This window comes from Drosophila takahashii, chromosome 3R (assembly GCF_030179915.1).
Source record: "Drosophila takahashii strain IR98-3 E-12201 chromosome 3R, DtakHiC1v2, whole genome shotgun sequence".
NCBI classification, from domain to species: Eukaryota; Metazoa; Arthropoda; class Insecta; order Diptera; family Drosophilidae; genus Drosophila; species Drosophila takahashii.
The window spans coordinates 12,353,079-12,373,290 of NC_091681.1; the positions used below are offsets into that span (position 1 = coordinate 12,353,079).

At 41.0% G+C, this 20,212-nt stretch overlaps 1 protein-coding gene across 9 annotated transcripts in view; it reads left to right on the top strand.

Moving 5' to 3' along the window:
• The window catches only part of LOC108061404 (diacylglycerol kinase eta), a 46,948-nt gene that overhangs the window by 2,892 nt on the left and 23,844 nt on the right, over positions 1–20,212 (top strand). For 8 of the 9 annotated variants that reach the window (XM_070216955.1, XM_017147545.3, XM_017147617.3 and 5 more), the window contains exon 2: positions 1,950–2,063. In XM_070216955.1, the coding sequence (XP_070073056.1) occupies positions 1,950–2,063 (114 nt within the window). Of the gene's footprint in view, positions 1–1,949; positions 2,064–5,107; positions 5,503–20,212 lie in introns of those variants that run through there. The other variant, XM_070216957.1, reaches the window with a different exon arrangement.

Genomic DNA, 20,212 nt, shown 5'->3' on the forward strand with positions numbered 1-20,212 from the left:
TCATTATCATTCATTCATTAAGTTATACAATGGCAGGGAATTAATTATGAAATTATTTTATAAAATGTATTTTTTGAAAAAATTTCCGAAACACTCTAGACCAAACACTCTACTTACCTTTACTTTTAGTGTGTAAAATTCTTAAATCGAAACATGACTTTCTCTCGTAGCTACACTACCATTTTTTCTCCAGCGACTGTAGTCCTTCCCAGCCATTTAAATCCAAGAATAAGTAAACCTACAGTACAAACAAAGCCAGAAGTCTTGTCAAATCTTGTCCTCTGCCTCATTCCTTAGATCGTCTTCAGTGGGCTGTTGCCGCAATATCCTTGAGTCTGGCTCCTTTTCTTGCCACGTGCTTGTTGAAAAAAGGCTGAATTATTTACGACTATTTACTCAGACAATTGGCCAACTGTTTTGCGGCTCACGTGAGCCATCAAAGGAATTTCTGACTCTGAAGCTAATTTCTTTAATTTAAAGCTGTTTTTTTGAAAAGGCGGAAAAGTCGGAGCGAAGAGAAAAGGAGTCAAGGGCCTAATCCCTATGCATAATGTATTTGCCGGGCTGAGGAAATGGAAAGCAGAGGAAAGCCAGGAAAAGTCATGGTTGGGAAATCTTACGTTATGTTTACGTTGCCCAGCTGAGTGAGCAACAACAGCAAGTCATATTCATATCTATGGACCGGCCTTTTTATTTATCTTGTATCTTTTTACCTCAGTGGAAAAAGGACAGGGAAGAAATCGAGGGGCGGGGAGGGTGGTGTTAAATCAAAATCAATACCCTGCTAACGAAAATTTCAAACTTGCTTATCATCATCGCGCTGTCTGTTGTTGGCTGGCTGATGGACTCCGGCTTTGTGGGCTTTATCCTTGGCCACTTTGGCGTATACTTGATGTGTCAGCGATTGGCCTCATGGCCGTGCCACATGATTGATTGACGATGATTTATCTTGACATGATAGCCCGTAACTTTGATTTTTAGTCACAGTCAAGCTTGGCTCCTGCTTGTGGGCCGAGAATTATCAATTTAATTCAATTTTTTACCTCCCTTGCGAGGTCAACAGCCTGATTTAAAGAAGGTTTTCCTTCTTCTTTTTCCGTTATTCCTTAAAAATCATTTAAAGTCACGTATAGCCTTTAAGCGAGCTTTCAATTCCTTGGCTAAGTAAACATTTCCGCTTCCCTCTGCCATTTGCTGAACAAACAGAAAGCAAATGGATTTGCTGCAACTCGATTGGTTGCAATGTCCCTTGATTTTTCCAACGATTTTTCCATTATTATTTGACGCTGAATTTCCTTTTCCCCGAGGCTGGGGTGGGCTGACCCCGCCCAAAACTTAAACGGATTGCAACTTTGTGCACTCTGCCTGCGGCATTTGGATCGATTTCTATGGCCCCCGCCTTGGCAAGTCGAAAAATTCGAACGAATCAAAAAGTTTATTTGTCGTATAATTGCCCCGGATTATTGTCACTCTTGTCGCCTTTCGCGCCACGCTTATTTACACTTTTATACCTCGCAAATACGTGTGAATAGCAGCGGCAAAAGCTGTGTGTGGTGGCTCTTTGTTTGCACAACTGATTGCTGGCCATATTGACTACCCGCACCCGCCCAACTGCCGCCCACTCGCCACTTGCCATTGGCCTTTGTTAGCCTGCAGCCAATTATTTGTTGACATTCAGCCGAAGATTGCAATTGACGGATCCCGCAGAGAGCCTCGGAGTTGCTGACCGGAGTGTCCTGAGTCCTGTGTCCTGTGTCCTCTGTCCTGAGTGCCCAGTCCCATCTGTGTCTGCTACATGCCACGCTCCTCATTATTATCATCCTCGGCCCATTGACTCCGGGCCGTGCGGTGTCAGCTCATCAATTGCTAATTGCCCCGGGCGAATCGCTGATGGAGTATTTTCATAGCCAAGCTGAAATTGCACTCACTTAGCTCTGTTCTCTTTCCAGGCCGCCATCATCAAAGAGGGGTTCCTGCTCAAGCACACTTGGTCCTTCCAGCGCTGGCGACGTCGATATTTTCGCCTTAAGCGGAATATGCTATTCTACGCCAAGGATGAGAAGGTGAGTTTTGTAAATAATATACTGGCGAAAATAAAAAAGTGTAGTTCCTTGTTGGATGTATTTTTCGTATATTGGTGGTTTAAATGTAATGCTTTATCAAGTAGGTTTGGCCTTTCTACCAATTGAATTTTCAATCAAAATGTATATTAGGAACAGGATTGTTTAAAGGCCGGATTTATGAAGGAACGTATTTTCTATTAATTACTAATTCAAGGAGATTTTAATATTTCATATTTTTAATAAGGAAGTTAAAGTAAACTAGTTCCTCAAACTTGTATTTTATTTTATAGAACTTTGCGAGGAACTAGGGATCTTCGATGCACCTGAATATTTTAAGACCAATACCTTGTAATGTACAAAAGAAAATTAATTGAATAACAAAAAGAGTTAGGAAATCAGACAATTTAAAACTTGCCACGTAGCGCAAGTAATCCCAACGTTCTAGCTTTTGTAGTTTCCGAGATCTCAGTGTTCATACGGACGGCAGACAGACGGACATGGCTAGATCGACTCGGCTAGTGACCCTGATCAAGAATGTATATACTTTATAGGGTCCGAAATGCTTCCTTCTGGCTGTTACATACTTTTGCACGAATAGAATATACCCTTTTACTCTACGAGTAACGGGTATAATTAAGAGCTTTTAGTGGAGTAGGATAGCCAAAACATCCTTTCAGTTGCCATTTTCCGCTGCAAATGAGTACATCGTCAGTGCTCGATGGCGATTGACGGATTGTTCCCGGCTGCTCTGTGTTAGAATCCATTTTCCATCTGACCCTTCACATTTGTTGCCTGCGGACCCGAGCGGTCCTTGTGTTTTGCACTCTCGAATTGCGTTGCAGCAAATTGCAGGATATAATTACCAAATGAAATTACCGGGCAGCCCGAGGGCAAAACAATGTCGAACGGAGTGGCGGAACTAAAGGTTAACAGGGGGGAAAAGGGGAAAGCAGACAGGTGAGACAGACAATAAATTGGTTTATTGCGTGCAGTGCTCTTTTCATCAATAATGTACGCTTTTAAAATGCCCGCCTTACATGGGGCCACACCACCTAATAGAATCAGTATGTGGGTGAATTTTCGGTGGCAGTATTGGGGCCAAAAGGTTGCGGGCTGATTGCAGTGGCTTTTAGTGACTCAATAAATCGAGCCGCCTCCCCTGTCAATGTCAAATGAACTCGATTGCGGCGTTCCTGCCGTTAATCATATTAACGAAGCTAATTGCCTGGTAAATCAATTATTTATGGCCGGTCTCCGAGTTCAAGTTTCGGGCTTGAATTGGGGCTATCAGGAGCAGAAGTCTGATTACTAAACTGATTACTCAACTCATTTAAACTGAATTCATCTCAGTTTAATACTTAATCCCGGGCTCTTGTGCATTGCACATCATGCGAATGCGATTGACGTCAATCCAGCATCAAAACACGCTTCAAGCATGAAATGCAATTATTTCGTAAACTCTCAAACAGGCAGCAGCCTCTTCAGCGCCCGCCTTTGCCTTATGAAAGAGCTATGGAAATATTACGTATTCGCCGTGTATCGCTTTCATGTTGGCACAATGCGAAGCATTAGAGTGAACACTGGCCTTGTTTGAAGCTGCGATGACGCGTTTCCATTATGCAACAAGTCGAAGGCGTCTCCAGAATCACAGGCAATGCCCTCCCCTTCTGGCTGCCTGGCCCTCTTCCTGGTGACATTAAGTATTCAGCAATGTAATGACAGGTTGCCATGGACTCCCCGGCCGCCCGACTGATTAGCCCCATTAGTGCCTGCGCCTGCCAACCGGCGGCATTTATTTTGATTAAAAATTCTGTTTGATGCCCAATAAATAGACCTTAAGGTGACGCTTTATTAAAAGGTTAATATCGCCGGCGTTCGCATTCCTCGGCTGGCCGAAAAGTGCCTGGGAACTCATTAAGCGTAGGCACGAAATTTCAATTATAATTACGCATACGCCGTGTTGTGCCCAAGTGGCTTAAACGGTGGGCAATTTGTTGCCGTAGTAAAGTCCAATAAAGAAAAGGGAAAGAGGCGGAGAACGGGAAAGCCCAAGAAGAAAGCCAAACTACGCGTGCCAGACAAATACGCGGCCAAACCTAAGTCGGTCCTGAGTTGGGGCACAAAAAGGATAAGCCTTTGGCGGGTTGCTAAAAAAATGGGGCAAGGCATTCAGCGGGATGCGGGGACAGCTAGCTGATGCTGATGCTCATGTTGATGATGGTTGTGCTGCTCGTAAAAGCGCAAATTTTTGTTTGCATTGTTTTCATCGCTGCCTTCTCCTTGGACCGCTCCTTCGGCAGTTATTTCGCTCGCTCTCCTTCTGCCACTCTCACTCGGCCTCGTTCTTTTGGCCCACACTCGCGAAGCTCATTTCGGCCTATTGTGCTTCCTCTTCGCACTGCACGCGACTCGGCCGGAACAACAACTTTGGGGGCCAACTCACCACAGTTGTAAAGTCGTAGTACTCGGCTTTTGGCCATGTGCGCGCTCCCACGCGAAAAGGATGGGGATGCTGGGTTTCAGTGTGTGTGTGTTTTGTTTTGAAACGTGAAAGCTTGCGTTGCTCGTAAGGAGAGGAGTAAAGCTCTGGGTCCAGGGTTGTCACGCTCACTAAAATGAAAATGAAATACTTTTTACGGTTTAAAATAAATTATTCACTAAAAATTATCAATAATTTAAGCTAACAATAAAGTATAATATTTGGAAATATTATATTTCTTTATAAATTGAGATTTACCTATATTTTATATGTTTGTATTCTAACAACTGTGGGTTTTAAGTTTTCGACGGTTTTCAAACAAAAGGTATACTGGACGAAATCGATTATTTTGTTCGGTGTGAAAAAGCTTTGGCACTAGAGCTCCATGCCCCGCAGGACCCCAGCGCACCTGTAAATATTTGTATCCTTTCGGGCGCATGGCAGGCAGATGGAAAGGAGCAGAAAGCGGGCAGCCAGCATGTCTGTGAGTGGTGAGTTTCGGCGGGCGGCCAATAAAAGCGACTGCTCGGCAGGACTTCAGCTCAGTTCAAACTCAACGAAGCAATGTGCCACAACTCAGCAAAAACAGCGAAATCCACAGCAACATCACCACTATCATCAACACCAGAGGAAGCCGAGGAGAGAGCCTACCAGGCCGAATAATTAATTATTTAACCGTCAAGGAACATCGATAAAGTTACGCAAAAAAATAATTTACGATTAGTGTTGAAGGAAAAAACTCAGAAAACAATTAAATATTTATTTTGGTTCGGTCCGCGAGGCGGCGGCGATAAGGAGATGTCCTTAAGCCATTGCCTCAAGTTTTGTGCGTGAGTTCGTAAGATGTGAGCCAAAAAGACAGTAGAACTTTCAGCCGTAAACCAAAGAAGCAACAGTTCCAAAAACCATAAACTAAACGCCCAAGTCGCCGCTAAATCAATATTCTGTGTATTTTTGGGGGTAAGTTCAGCCAGCTTCCGAGCCCATTTCCATTTTATCATCGTTTCAATACCGCTTTGGGGTAAATGATTTGTCCGGGGTTTACCAAAGTTTCCGACGGCTTTCGTTCGCATTAATCCTGGAACAAATACATTTATATGTGGAGATTTGTGAGCCTGCCAAAACTTTTAATTGGCTAATTTAATTAATGCGCGCTAGTTGAGCTCCCCCGGATTGGGGCTTAAGACATTAATTTAAACTTTGGCGGAACAGACGTTGATGTGTGTCCAGATAGACGGGCGCTTTGTCTTCTCCCTGTTCTTGTTTGTATAATTCTGCCCTCAGACAAATATCTAATTGACTCCGAACAGTTAGCACACACACACGCAATCAATTCAATTCAGCCAGGAGCACTGACCTCTGTCGCAGTCTGGCGATGTCTGGTTGCGAACTGCCAACTTCTCGTTAAGCTCTCGTTCCCCAGCAGAATGAGGGGCACTTTCTGGCTAATTACCTAGGCACACAGCCATCCCAGTATGATGACGAGCATATGCGTATTAAATGGCAACAAGAGGCTGCCAAACAATCAGCCAAAGTGACATTTCTACCAAGATAATTGTGTGCATATTTATAAAGGGGCCGAGCGGCGAGTGAGGCGCAAATTAAAAGGGGCCAGGGAACGGGACATGTGTGCCATGATGAAAACGATACAAGAGTAAGCTCTGCCCGATAATGGACTGCAGGACTTACCTGGAGCATATGGTCCTGCCATCCTTTGCACTCGAAAAATGTTCTTTTCGCATTCAGAAATAGTGAAATATTGCTTATAAAAATCCATGATATTTTTGCTATAAACAATGTCGCTATATCGTGTACCAAACGAATAGATATAACTGTATAGATTTAAGCAAATAAAAAAAAATATTACTAACTAGAATGTTCACATAAATGACCAATACATTTAATAGCCATTTGAAAACAAATCAATTTTATGAGGCTATAAATATAAAAAACATATTTCTAAAATGTTACTAAACATTAAAGGTTTTTTTGCTATCGACACTCAATTTAGTTCTTTTAATAAAAAAGTATTCCTTTTCGAATAATCCTTTTTTTTTCCAAGTGTACACCTATATTTACACCAGCTTTGCCTGCGGCAAATGATTGCGTGCCTCGAATGCTATCAGCACTTTTGTCCTGACATGTGCGTGTCCCACTCACACAGGCACACCTACACTGAGCATGATGTCCTGCGGCCGTGTGCAAATGTTTATTGTGCTTAGTGTGTTGAAAAATTTACATGATGGCCCGCTCCTGCCCGAGCAACTCATGTAATGTTTGCAGTGGACAATGAGCACATTGCCATTTTGGGTGTCCTTTCGGTATTCAGTATTCAGTGTCCTGCGTCCAGGTGCTTGTGTGTTTGCCGGGGGATTATGTCCTCCCTGCATGTTGGATTGTCTCCCTGTTTGGTATTAGCCAATTTTCTTCCGGGCTCGTGGGCTCATTAAATTGGCAAATCATGTTCGCATTTTATTGTTAGGCAGCATTAGGAAGAGATTAATTAAACCGACAAAAATCCCACGAGAGTGTTGAAGAAAAAAAGGCCTTACGATGGGTACGACAATAAACCGTTAAATCCCATTATAATCGTAATTTTATTTAATCAATCCTTGAAACCTAATATTCCAAAGATTGTAGCCAGTAAAGAGTGTAATCGTTAGACTTAATTAATATAAAATGTACCAGTATATTGACCAAATCACTTTTAAACTAAAACCATTTTCAAAGTTAATTCTTTTTTGATGAATCAGAAAAAAAAACATCGTGGTGGCATTACTTCGTTATAATAATAAAGCAAACATTTTAATCGGAACCCATAAACATTTTAAATTTGTCCACCATTTTGCATCACCTTTTGTAATTTAATTACACAAAATTGCATCACCTAAATTAAATTTGTGTATGAATTTATCCAGTGTAAGCCATTTTGTTTGTGCGCTGATTGAAATTAAATATTAAATCCCATCAATTTCAATGAATGGTAATCATAATTCATAATTAAAATCCAATTAGGTTTTAAAGCCGCAGGAAAGAATAGTTAACATTCCACTTAGCCACACAATGCCATATGTGACGTCAGTAGCCATTTGCCTGACATTTTCCTTTCCGTCGGTAAAAAGTCTGACACTTTGCGTTGCTATTTTTTGGTAAACGCGATTAAGTTTTCATAAACAGAAAACAAACCTTGGAAAACCATTCGGTTTGTCTCTAAAATTAGACACAAAGGTCGAATATATTGCCTGCAACGGAGGCCAAAAGTTTCACATGGGTTGGCTTGAAAGGGTCAAGGAGCAGGGGGCCTGTCAGTGGTTCTAAAATATGCATTGCTGGGGAAGAGAAATGTCGGCACAGGCAGGTGTGTAAATAATCCTAAAAATGGTGTCGACTTAGACACACAAATTCCATTTGAAAAAACAAAGGAATGAATTACTATGATCTTTTGCTACAAGTTTTTATCTCATTGCAGCCAACAGAAAGTTTAAAGACAGATACAATACAATAACCAAACTGTCTGCCAACAGTAGCAGAAAAATTTATGGGACCGTATAACCGTAGGACCCATTTTCCATAAGCCCAATTTGCATTTGGTTCAAGCATTTTCCGACGGAGCTCTCGAGGGTTCGATGGCAACAGCTGCGAGTGCATAATTTGCAGGCTTAGTTTTCGAAAAGGTTTGTGGGTAATTTATGTACACCCAACCAAATCAAATCCAATGAGGTCACACATGGGCCCCCTTCACAGTCACGTGCCAAACACCCAAACAAAAGGGGCAGACATTTGTTTCGGTTTTTTGGGCAAAATCGATCGGCTGATATGGGTCTAAAAGTGAAACAATGGAGGCAGCAACATGTGCTATTTTGACAAACTGCATAAACAAACCGAGGATTATGCATGCAAGAAGCTGCACAATAAATTCAAATTAATTCCACAAAAGTGATTTTAAGTTGTACAAATCATTCCATTTGCAAGTGTGTGAACAGCAAACGATTTTCACTTGACTCTGCTGTACAGGAAAAAAATATGACAACGATAAACAATTCAGAATTCATAGAATAATACTCTTTCAATGTATTAAAAAGTAATTATTATCACTATGGACGGCAGTCCATGTAGTGACGAAGCGCACCAGGAGAGTGTGCGAAGGCGACTACTATATATACACGAAGAAATGAAAATCTAGTGTGATGGTCCGATCATAATGAATGATACACCAATCGAAAGGTATTGCAATAACTTAAAGGATTGCATACCAAGACTTTAAGAAAATCAATTGGCTTGGGAGAGAGAGCGGTGAAAGTGAAAAAATGAAAATTTCGAAATTTGGAGCTGTTGGGGCCGGTGGGGATAAATGCCCCCTCGCAATGTTTTAGTTGTATTCCTTTTGAAAATACCCGTCGAATGAGGGGTCATTTGTCAAAATCCGACGCTCCGTTCAAAAGTTATAGCCAAAATAAGATTTCCTTCTTCTTCCCAAAATGAAAATTTAATTCTGTTTGTCAGTTTGTCAGTTTGTCAGTTTGTCAGTTTGTCAGTTTGTCAGTTTGTCAGTTTGTCCAAAACATGTTTCTTAAGTTTTGAAAATTTAATATGACGTTCATCCCATCGATATAAAAAACTTTTGTTCTACCACTTTTGGAAAAACTCGCTAGTTTAGCGGGAAAACAGCTATAAATAGCTAAAATTCGGAAAACCGTAACTTCTATACTACTAAAGCTACAGACTTGTGCTGCATCTTGTTTGAAAGGTATTTTTAAATGCTATAAACGCCTTCTATATGCAATTTGTGTAAATGTAATAATTAAAAAGATATGAACAAAAGACAATTTTTTAAAACTTTTTTTTTAGCTTTTTTTTATTTTTCTCAAAAACGGCTCTAACGATTTTCTTGAAAACTTTAAACTGTATAGCCCTTGAGATTCCTTAAATTTTGGTATATAACACATTACTGTAAAAAGTCACGTTTAAAAGTTATTTTTATTCGAAAATAGCCACTTTTGCCAGCTCGAACAATTAACGCTCCCTGAGTATTGAATTTTGTGGGAGGGTATCCGAACTGTATTTTAGGGTCATGGAATCAGTAAATTTGCACTTAAGAGTTCCATATAGGAATCTTTTGTTCTACGACTTTTGGAAAAAGCCGCTACTTTAGCGGGAAAAAGCTAAAAATAGCTAAATTTCGTTAGTTCGTAAGTTCTATACTACTAAAGGTACAGACATGTGCTATACCTTGTTTAAAAGGTATTTTGAAATACTTCAACGCCTTTTTAACTTAATTTGTTAAAATACAATAGTTTAAAAATTATGATTGACCAATTTAAATTTAAATGTATATATTAGCTCCTATGAGAGCAAATGTAAACAAACAAAAACTTCTGATATCAAATAAAAACACCTCTTAACGAGGTAAAAAACTAGTGACGACCGCACCTTCAACATACAAAAGTTTTGATATCAACATTTGTGACGAAAAATTATTACACTCGTCATTAAATAGACTTTCTAATCTTTTCTCATCCGTCACGCTGCAATAGAAAATGCCTGTAAAGGGAAAAAGGCTGGAATAGTTTGCTAGGGCGGGCCGAATGAGAAAATATTAGAAAGTCTATTTAATGACGAGTGTAATAATTTTTCGTCACAAATGTTGATATCAAAACTTTTGTATGTTGAAGGTGCGGTCGTCACTAGTTTTTTACCTCGTTAAGAGGTGTTTTTATTTGATTTAATACACAGACTAGAAACAAAAAATTGAATTATTTTGTTTTGGAAATAACTTTATACATTGATGGTTAGATTTTCTGCTCTGTATACCGGCAATAGCATTATCTTTCAGGCAGCTATTAGTTTTAGCTTCGATTGAACAATTCTTCTGATGCTGACTGAGATATCCCTGATTTCCGAGGCCCTGACAGGCAACATGTCTAACAGAGAAGCTGCCAGCTCCCCAATGACGAGCTGCAGCCAAATGAAAAATGTCAACGAGATGGAAGAGGATGATCCGGCAGCAGCAACCGGGGGATTGTTGTGAACCAGGCCCAGTTTCGGTTTCAGTTCCAGTCCTTCTCCTTTGTTCGAGTCAGGCCCAGTTGACGTGGATGTGTTTGCCGTTGGGCATTAACACAAAAAAACAAGAGGGAACGTTATAGTCGGATGCCCCGACTATCAGATACCCGTTACTCAGGTAAAGGGAGTGCGAGGGAGATGGAGATAGAGATAGAAAACGTTGATCACGCATAACTTTTTAACGAATGGTCCGATTTGAAAAATTTCTTCTACATTTCGATAGGTATTGATAAACACAATAAAACTGCATTTTTACTTTTCCAAAATATTAAAATTTTTAAAATCGTATATAAGCGATGGTGGGCGTTAGAGGGGGCGTGGCACCATTTTGAAACAAACTTGCGCTGCGTAGGAATTCCTAGAATCTGCATGCAAAATGCCAATCTTCTAGCTTCTATAGTTTCCGAGATCTCAGCGTTCATACGGACAGACGGACAGACAGACAGACGGACAGACGGACAGACGGACATGGCTAGATCGACTCGGCTAGTGATCCTGATCAAGAATATATATACTTTATGGGGTCGGAAACGCTTCCTTCTACCTGTTACATACTTTTGCACGAATACAATATACCCTTTTACTCTACGATTAACGGGTATAATAACTAATCTCAATACTTATTTTAAAGTATTATCAGAAATTCAAAAAGGAAATAACTCTAACTTTAGTAAAAACAATTGTGCTAAAAAAAATTTCAAAATTGTAAAAATAAAATGTATGGTATCACTTTTGTAATATCTCTGGCAAACTGCTATGAGCTTGAGCAGCTCTTTAAAATACATTTCACTATTTAATCATCATTTGCCCATAAAGTTTCAAAGACAAATTAATATACTCCCTAACCTTTTGTAAAATTATTTATATAATTTTTTTGTATATAGTGGAAACGTCCTATATCCTATATGCTCATGTTTTCTCCCAGTGCTGGCGTGAGATACTCGCAGCTTCCATTTGCCGCCAGTTGGTGCTAGTTTAATCAGCATAAATGTTGCCCTCGCATGTGGCGCCGCCTGGGCCTACTCATTTTGCATATTGTAGCGGCTTTACGGACTTTAATGACTGCATAAACATCGACCCAGTAGTGGCGCACTTGCTCATCTGCCCCCACACCGCCCCATTCGCAACATCCTGCACTTAATGAACTTGTTCATTTGTTGCACGTGAACGGAATAAAAGCCTTGAGTGTGTCGCACTATAAGGATGCGTACAGTACGTATATTTCTATATTTCTCTTGTCATTCAGGGCTACGTGACAAGGGGAGCAGGCAGCAGGCAGAAGGCAGGATGCTGAAGACGGGGAAGATGATGGAGATGTGTGCTCATCATTGACACTGAAGGTTGCTGCTTGGCTCGTTCCGCATTATCTAAATTTCATATTTATTTAGGTGGGTTTTTGTGCTAAATCCACACACTGAATGCCGAGATGTTGCATTGTGAGTGCAAATGAAATGGTTTGCCAGCTTTTCCTTTCAGTGTCACGAGCCGACACACGAGCCAGGATATTATGTTTGTGGGGAGGGCGGAAATTAATAAATAAATAAAGAACGGAATGAATTCAAGCGCGAGTGAAACAAATCAGCACAATAATTCTCGGACTACTGTCAAAGGCAAAACTTGTCGAATTAATGCGATATCACATCACATAAATTCGAACAGCACGGACAATGGACAAAACCAATTTAATGGCCATTTGAAATATCACGCATACCACACGTTGGCCCGTCAACAAAGCACACTGCCGCCGGGGGACAGAAGTTATATTAATTCGAGTCGGACGAAGTGAGTAGTCAATCGCCGTGGCCTCTGGTCCTGGCCAGGACCTTTCCCGCACTGCCCCCAATCATCATAATGCTTTGGGGCTTAGCCGTCATTTATGTCGTCGACATCTGCGTCCAGCTCACTCGTTAAATGCCTCAGGTCGCCTAATCTCCTGTTTGTATGCAGCCCGCAGGATCAACTTTGTTGGGGCAAAAGTTTTCCCGGCCAGAGAGCGGGCAGGAAACCGCCGGGAGTTTTCGACTTTAAGCACTCGTGGGTGTCGTCTTACGAAGATGATAGAATTTCCATTCAAATTGAGTTTATTTTGTGTATTATCAATCGATTACCAATTAAGTGCATAATCGCTCCACAGACACTTTCCTTTTAAAAGGTTGTGTTCTGCTATATGCAAATGTGAGATGGAAAATCCAACAACACAACAACTCTCCTGCTTAATTCCATGAATTTCCCTTTAGACGTCAGTGGAAAAATCTGCGATGTTGGCTGCGTCTCAAGCTTACTTAGTATATAAGTTTATTTAAATACACGCGAGTGGGGAAGCCACCGCAGAGCCTTCCAGAAGAAGACCGAGGACGCCGGCGCTGATGTGTCCAAAATGGGGGATTTCGAGGGGCGGCCTCAAGGGTGCATTAAGCTAACAAGCGTACTAAATGTAGTACAAAACGCGGCAACAACCAACCGCAGAGACAGCGACACCAGCAACGCTGTGACGTCGGCGCTGAAGTGTTGCCAACACTCTGGGCCAACGAGTGTGAGTGTGTGAGCCCGGGGAAAGCCGCCGGGAAAACTGCCGAGCAGCCTTATGCAATGAAATGTGATGCAAGAAGTAAACTACAAGCTACGGCTGCGATTTCTGTGGAATACGCACTCATTAGTAACCACAAGATTCAAGGAAATTCATTTGTTCAGCATGGGCGTTGCATTTCCAATTAGTGTACCAGTATTAATGCCAGAAGCCAAAGGGCAAAGCCTACACTAAGGAAATATGATTTCCCATTAAGTGGGTTTGGCCTACAGATATAATCATCTTAATCTTTTAAGAAAATGTTTTTCAAATTCGTAAAAAAATTGATTGAAGAAATTAATCGTTTAAGAATTGTATACAAAAATACTTAATTTTAATGTAGAAAATACTTTTATCCGGAACTTCAATGCTGTCATTGAACTCATAAATCTTTAAAGATTTGAGTACCATTTGCATCTGATTAAATAGAAAATCATGGCATTTTTCCCATTAAAAGAGGCTTTGAATTTTCCGAGTGTTAGAGCGTGGGCCAGCCACCTGCGCTAGTGGCCACCGGAAACGGAAAATGTTCTAGATGAACAGTCGTGGCGGCCGCCATTCGATGCAGTTTGCGAAATGCGAAACTTCCGCCATTGTTTTCCCTCCCTCAACTTCGAAGGTTGCCCAGTGAAAACCTAGGGCCGACATTAACATTTTCCCGGCACCTTTATGGCTGCCAAACATTTAAGGCCACCGGAGGACCGACTCCCTAACTGCCATTACCAATCTCATTTTGAGTTATGTGTGACTAAATTGACATTTCACCTTGATTAATGGCCACGGGCCGGGCAGCAGACTGGGGCTGGGACGGCGACAGCTCAATCATGGTCCCGGACTCGGTTCGCTGGCCAGGAAAGGAGCCACGAGCCGAGTTAGAGGACGAGGTCATTGTCTTCTGCGAGCGACTCAAATTTATTGTACCGCATTAATTCCCTCGCAGCGGATAAAAATCATTTTAAATGGAAAGCAATTACGGGCAGCGGATCGCATCTTTTGTTGTGGCTCAGCCCGGATGGGAGCCTACATATTTGATTCATTTGGAAACTGCGCTGGTCGGTGGCCGCTGGCGGCACAAGGGTTAAGGGCTAACGGGGCGCATGAATATTTAATTGACGTCCAGCCCTGCGGCGGAAAAGAAGCAGGTTCTCAAATAATTCCTGCGAAAATTCCCAGACAAAGCGAGGAGGACCATTGCCTTACAAGTTTCTGTTGCAAGTCTTGCTTTATTAATTTATCATTATAATTTATACACATTTCACTTGTTTCATCTACAAAACTTTCTCTTCAAAAAGCGCTACAAAACAAAAGTTCCCCCATTCATGCAGGGCCAACACGAAGTTTTAAATAACGCACAAAACGGCGCCAAAGAAGCGTAAATTTGCCTGAGTGAAGGCAACGAAAGGAAAGGTCGAAACGGATTTCTTACCCCTCATTTCGCCTTCAACCGGGCTGGGCACTCGTGCGGCTTTGAAATGTTTAGCCAAAAGTTTTCGGGCCAAAGACAATTTTTGGGCCACCCTACTCCAGTCACACAGCTGCCGACAAAAGGTAATGCCAGAAATGGAACACAACAAAGGCCGTCTTTTGCCTTTTATTGAGTGGGAATCCTTTGTACGACAGTGTCCTGGGCAAGGCAATGTCCTTCTAAAATTTCCGGCCAGCGTTGCCATAGGTAACCTGCCAAAAAAAGTATCTTCTAGGCTGCGAAATAAATGATTTAGGGGGTGACACTTGAGAACAGGGGAGGTGGGAATTCGTTTAGTGCCCTGTAATGTGTCAATTATATGGCCATTTAGTGCAAACGAAATATACTTGATTCGATTTAGTTGTTAGGTGAAAAAGGAGAACCTGCTGGCTAAAATTTTCAATTGAGCTGTCACAAATCAATCAAAATGCTGTTAGCGCTAAGTGAACTTAATTTACAGCTCACCGTGGCGATAATACTTTATCAACAACAAATTTATCAAAATTAAATTAGTTTTATGCCACTTGACAAGGTGCTTTAATGGGACTTTAGATAATTCATTTGGCCTTATTTTTAATAAAAACTAAAAACATTTCCTAACTCATTCCTAACTTTATTCTTAAACTTTTAAACCCTTAACCCTTATTCGGTTGTTCAATAACAAGTTGGCAACTAAAAAATAACTTTGTTTTCGGTCCTCTTACATGCAAATTGAAAAACTGTTTTGCCAAGCAGACTGGATTTTAATTTTAAGCTGCCATAAACAAGAAGTAAAAATAGAAGATAAGCAAACCGAGCTTAGCGAAAGTTTGCACACGCACACCGCACAAGTTTCAAAAAACATCAGGTAAATGGGGCAAGTTATCATTAACACCTCGCTGATCCTGCCATCCGTATCCGCCCCTCTGGACCCTGGAAAGATTAAATGGGGAATACGGGGCGACTAGAAAGGTGTTGGCAGCCGGCGAGGGCGCGTGATTCCCAAATTGATGGGCGGCCCTCTCAGGTTACGTGGCATCAACATTTATGCGAGGATTTACGCTCGAGAATAAATCCTTCACGTGGCATTAAGGAGATGCGTGCTTTCTGCGGCTTTTTCCCATTAGCTGCTCCTTTCGGTTCGGTCTGGGGCCTGATTTTGGGACTGTTTGCCGCCCGGTTTATGCACATTTTATGAATATTTCCGTACTAAGTGGTTTATGTATTGTGCTTTAATGGTAAATGTCGCCCAAAGTTGACCGAGTCATTGGCTCCGCAAACACCATCGTTTATTGAAAAAGTTTCCTTAAAGGCTTGCTGTGAGCCAAGGAACATAAGTCACTATTATTTTGAACACTCGGAAAATTGTTTGATAAATTATACAACTTTTAAATAGTTTTTAAATACTGCTATCGATTAATTACGAAAATTAAAAAATCGCAGAGCTCTATACTTGATTAAAAAGTTTTTCTAATATTAAAAAGTCATTCCTATACGAACTAGAATACTTTTATATAGGTACTACAATTTGTTTGGATTTTTTGTGAGTGCATGTTGACTAAACTTGGTCTTCGTGCTGGGGCGGCAAAACTTTTTTACTTGTCTAGCAAATAATTTATTCGAGTAGAGGCCACTCTTCATATAATTTTTACTGTCTGCTAGCTGTGCATGTTTTACACAAGCCAAAGGCAAAAAAACTGCCATCATAAATGTTTAATTTATAATGTGCAATCTTGGCATGGCCAGCAAGGCAAAAGTTAACCTTTTTGTCCAAATTAATGCACATTTATTAGGCTGCGGGCCAGGACCTCGTTGTGGACAGAAGCGGGACCTGAATTTTGTGCAAAGTCCGGCAGATAATCGGAGTGGCTGTTGGCGGACAGTTGGATCTGGATCTCCTTCCTTTCAGGGCCGGAAACGGTTTTGGTTTTTATCAAACTGCTGAAAGCTGGCCTGTGTGTGTCTGTGCGGAACGGAAAACATCATTTTATCAAGCCCAAAACGAGGTCATGTGAGTTTTTCGACGACTCACCGCCCAAACCCAAACCAGGCGGCTCAGAAAAATGTTGAATTTCCACATTCCTCTTCATCTCCAGCTTGCCATCGCCATATTTTTTTGGAACATAAAACTCATAAATTATGTTGCATAAATCACGGCACAGCGGCTCGGCTCCAGCATTCTGTTGGATATGTTGTACACCAATAAGGTTCGCAAGAGAGGAATATATAAAACATGCATATGTCATTAATAAAAACGGCAGAAATTTGCTTCAGAAAGCAATTAGCAAATTAATATGATGCTTGTCCAAGGAAGTAATAATGCCATTAAACTTATGGTTGAGCAAATTAATAGATTTTACCATACACAATGTAGGATAAATTATTGGCTTTAATTAAATTTATTTTAATATAAGATCTTTTCACTCAAGTCTCTAATTTTGTATGCTTCCTAATAGAATCTCCAAGAAATCTTCTTCCAATGCAGCCTCTTGGAAAATTCTATAATCCCTACTGCATTTATTCTTAAAATGCATCATTTTTTTTTATCACATACGCAAACAGAAAGCAATCAAAATGCATATGAGCTACTAAAGCCGAGATTTAATGTGCCACAAAAAGAGTTACTTTATTTCTACGTAATAATTATTAATGGAGATGTTTTATGCAGATGATGGCATGCCAGAGTTGGGATTTTTCTCATAGACAAGCCAATAAATCCCGATATCCCTACCTACTTATATTGAAATATATATTCATCAGCATTACAACGTCACAATGGGCTTTTCGGGGCGTATACTTAACGTGTGTGACTGTCATTATTGCAGCATTTGCTCTCAATGCCACTTACCGCATCGAAATGGCATGAAAAATATTCGCTGACGCCCCAGCGCTATTAATCACAATTATTGTCAGGCAGCTCGTCGGGTCCCCAACCTCATTCCTCCGACATCCGCCCTAGAATCGGGTCACAGTTGTTATCCCAGTAGCAGGGACATGACAAATTACACCGAGCCTCGAAGTAGGTTATGCTCCTCTCTCGTCTTCGCCCCTTTCTAAATCCCTCTAATTGCCGGCGGCTTTTGTTCCTTCACCCAAAACGCATGCAAGGGTAAAATGTTCATTTCGCAATGAGTGGGTCACATGTAATTGCCAGTGTGGATGATGAGGGGCCGACTGGCTGAGTGACCCGGAACAATCAATATTGTTTAACACCGAAGGCTAAATTACAAACTCTGTAATTGCATATCCAGAATGCTTAGTTCGACCAGGGCAGAAATCTGAGCTTAGGGCTAGGCTGATTTACGTCTCCTGCTCTCCATTTAAATGGAATCCTACATAAAGTACTGCTTTATTTAGAAATTTACAATTTAAATCAATAGAAATATGACGGTGCACAAAAAAAAAATTGAGCGGCTCTGACATACTTGGTTCCGAGGGGTTACAAAAATTGTTTCTCTGTGAAATACAAGTTAAATGATGTGAAACAGAAAATATTCTGAGTAATTACCATAACCATAAAATAATTTGATTAGTTTCAACATATATTCTGTACTTATTGATACACATTTTTTCTAAAATAATTGTTTCAATAATTTGAACACAATAATTTTTGGAAGAATCTAATAAAAGTGAAAGGGAAAGGTAAAGTAGGAACTTATTTTTTTCTGTGTAACAGCCAGGGTCTTGCAGGGCATAAATACTTTGCCAGTATTTAAATGTGGCTCTCAGCAAGGATTGGCGAGGCACAGCAGGCGACAGGCGATGTTATGGCACATTAATAACTAGGAGGGAGTGTTCCGGGGTGGTTCGAACTTCGAAGAAAACGGAGCTGCTGGCTTCTCGGGGTGTGGCGGGTAAGTTATGCCATTAAAATGTCAAAATTTCAAGCTGCGCCACTTTGACACGCCAAATGAAACGTGGCACGCCCACGCAGACACCTACGCGCCACGCCCCAAAACGCCCCGAAGAAGAACCCCTGCCAGGAACCTATACCACCTCTACGAAACCCCAACCCCCAGGAATCCCCCAAGCGTAATTTGTACCAGGGGCAGCCAAAGCTATTTAATACTAATTAGACCCAAAACTGGTTGGCACCAGCACCACCATCGTGCAAAGGGTAACGAGGCCATGTTCCTCTGGCAACTGTGGGCTTGCTTTTGTTTTGGTTCCAGTGTCAAAACTTTTCTCTCCTAAGAAGGATGCAAAATGGAAAGTTAAGTTGAAAAGTCAATGGCAAATGTCTTTAATGTTTCCCCGTCCCGCCGCCCAGCAAATAGTTGGAATGCAATTCTGAACAAAAGTTTTCCAAGTGACATTTCAAAGGAACAACTTTATCTGCAGGAACTCCTTGGCACTTGCGATGCGAAAGTTGAACACTGCCAAGGCATCAATCCGATATTGATGTTCCGCAGGATTGCTTTCTTTAAGTTGACGCACCGATAAGATTGCTTTGATTCGCCTCCAACTTTGTAAAAGAAAATCTCTTCCGAATAGCGCACAATTAGTGAGGCTTAGGCTCTCAACGCCCAACTCAGCACTTTCCGGCTCGAGTCCACTAAATTCTAATGACCGCCAGCTCTTTTTTCCCATTAAGTGATTTCGCGTGCAAAAAATGGGAGAGCGCAAGAAGAAGACGAAATGGCTCAGAAGTAATGCAAAGAAATTGATATGAATGGCCCAAAAACTTTTCTGCAAGCTGTACGAAAGCAAAAAAATAAAATAAATAGAAGGCAAAGGAAAGTATTTCGTGCGCCAGGTGGCGGATTCCGTTCGAGGACCTGGGCCCCGGACCCTCGAAAGTGCGCAAATTAATGATTATTCGGGCCGTTTTTCGTTCGGTCTTTGGGGCAAAAAAGAAATCTCGGTATAATGCAATCAAAGTTGGGTTAATGCCTGGGGACTGAAGCTGATAACACAGAAAATTAGCAATTTGCCTTAATGTGTCTGTGATTGACCCCAGAGGAAGCGGGAAACTGAAGTGAGTTGGGGCTGCTGAGAGCCCAATTCCCTAATGTGTAATGTGCCCCAGACCCATCGAAAGAAACTCAAAAATTCAGCGCACCCTCTTCCCTTGGCCCATAATTATTTTATTGATTCCTCTCGCCTCGTGTATTAAAATATAAATCAAACACACAAGCATAAGCAAATATATATTTATTCGCCCGGCTTTTAATGAGATCCGCAGCGGGGCTCCTGCCTTTCCATTCTGCTTAAGATTTGCGATATCCATTCGAGCGGAAAATGTCTGTGCTCACTTAATTTAACAAGTGCGGAAACGCGCAGCAAACAGGAAAACGCAAAAGCACTCTGACAAACGCGCACATTCACCCTCTAGCAAAGAAAAACGCTTAAGGAAAAATGAATAAATCAGAAAATTTATTTGAAGCTTTGTATTTTTTGTATAATTTGTGCGATACATTAAAAATAAAATATAATGTGTAAAAAATCATAAATAACAATTTGTCATCTTTATTTATAACAAATTCAATGTTTTTACTTTTTAGTATAAAAATTAATTTTACTTTTTATTTATTATTAAAAAAGAGAAATTTTGAAAATGCAAAAAAAAAGGATTTAAGTGAAAAATATCTAAAAGT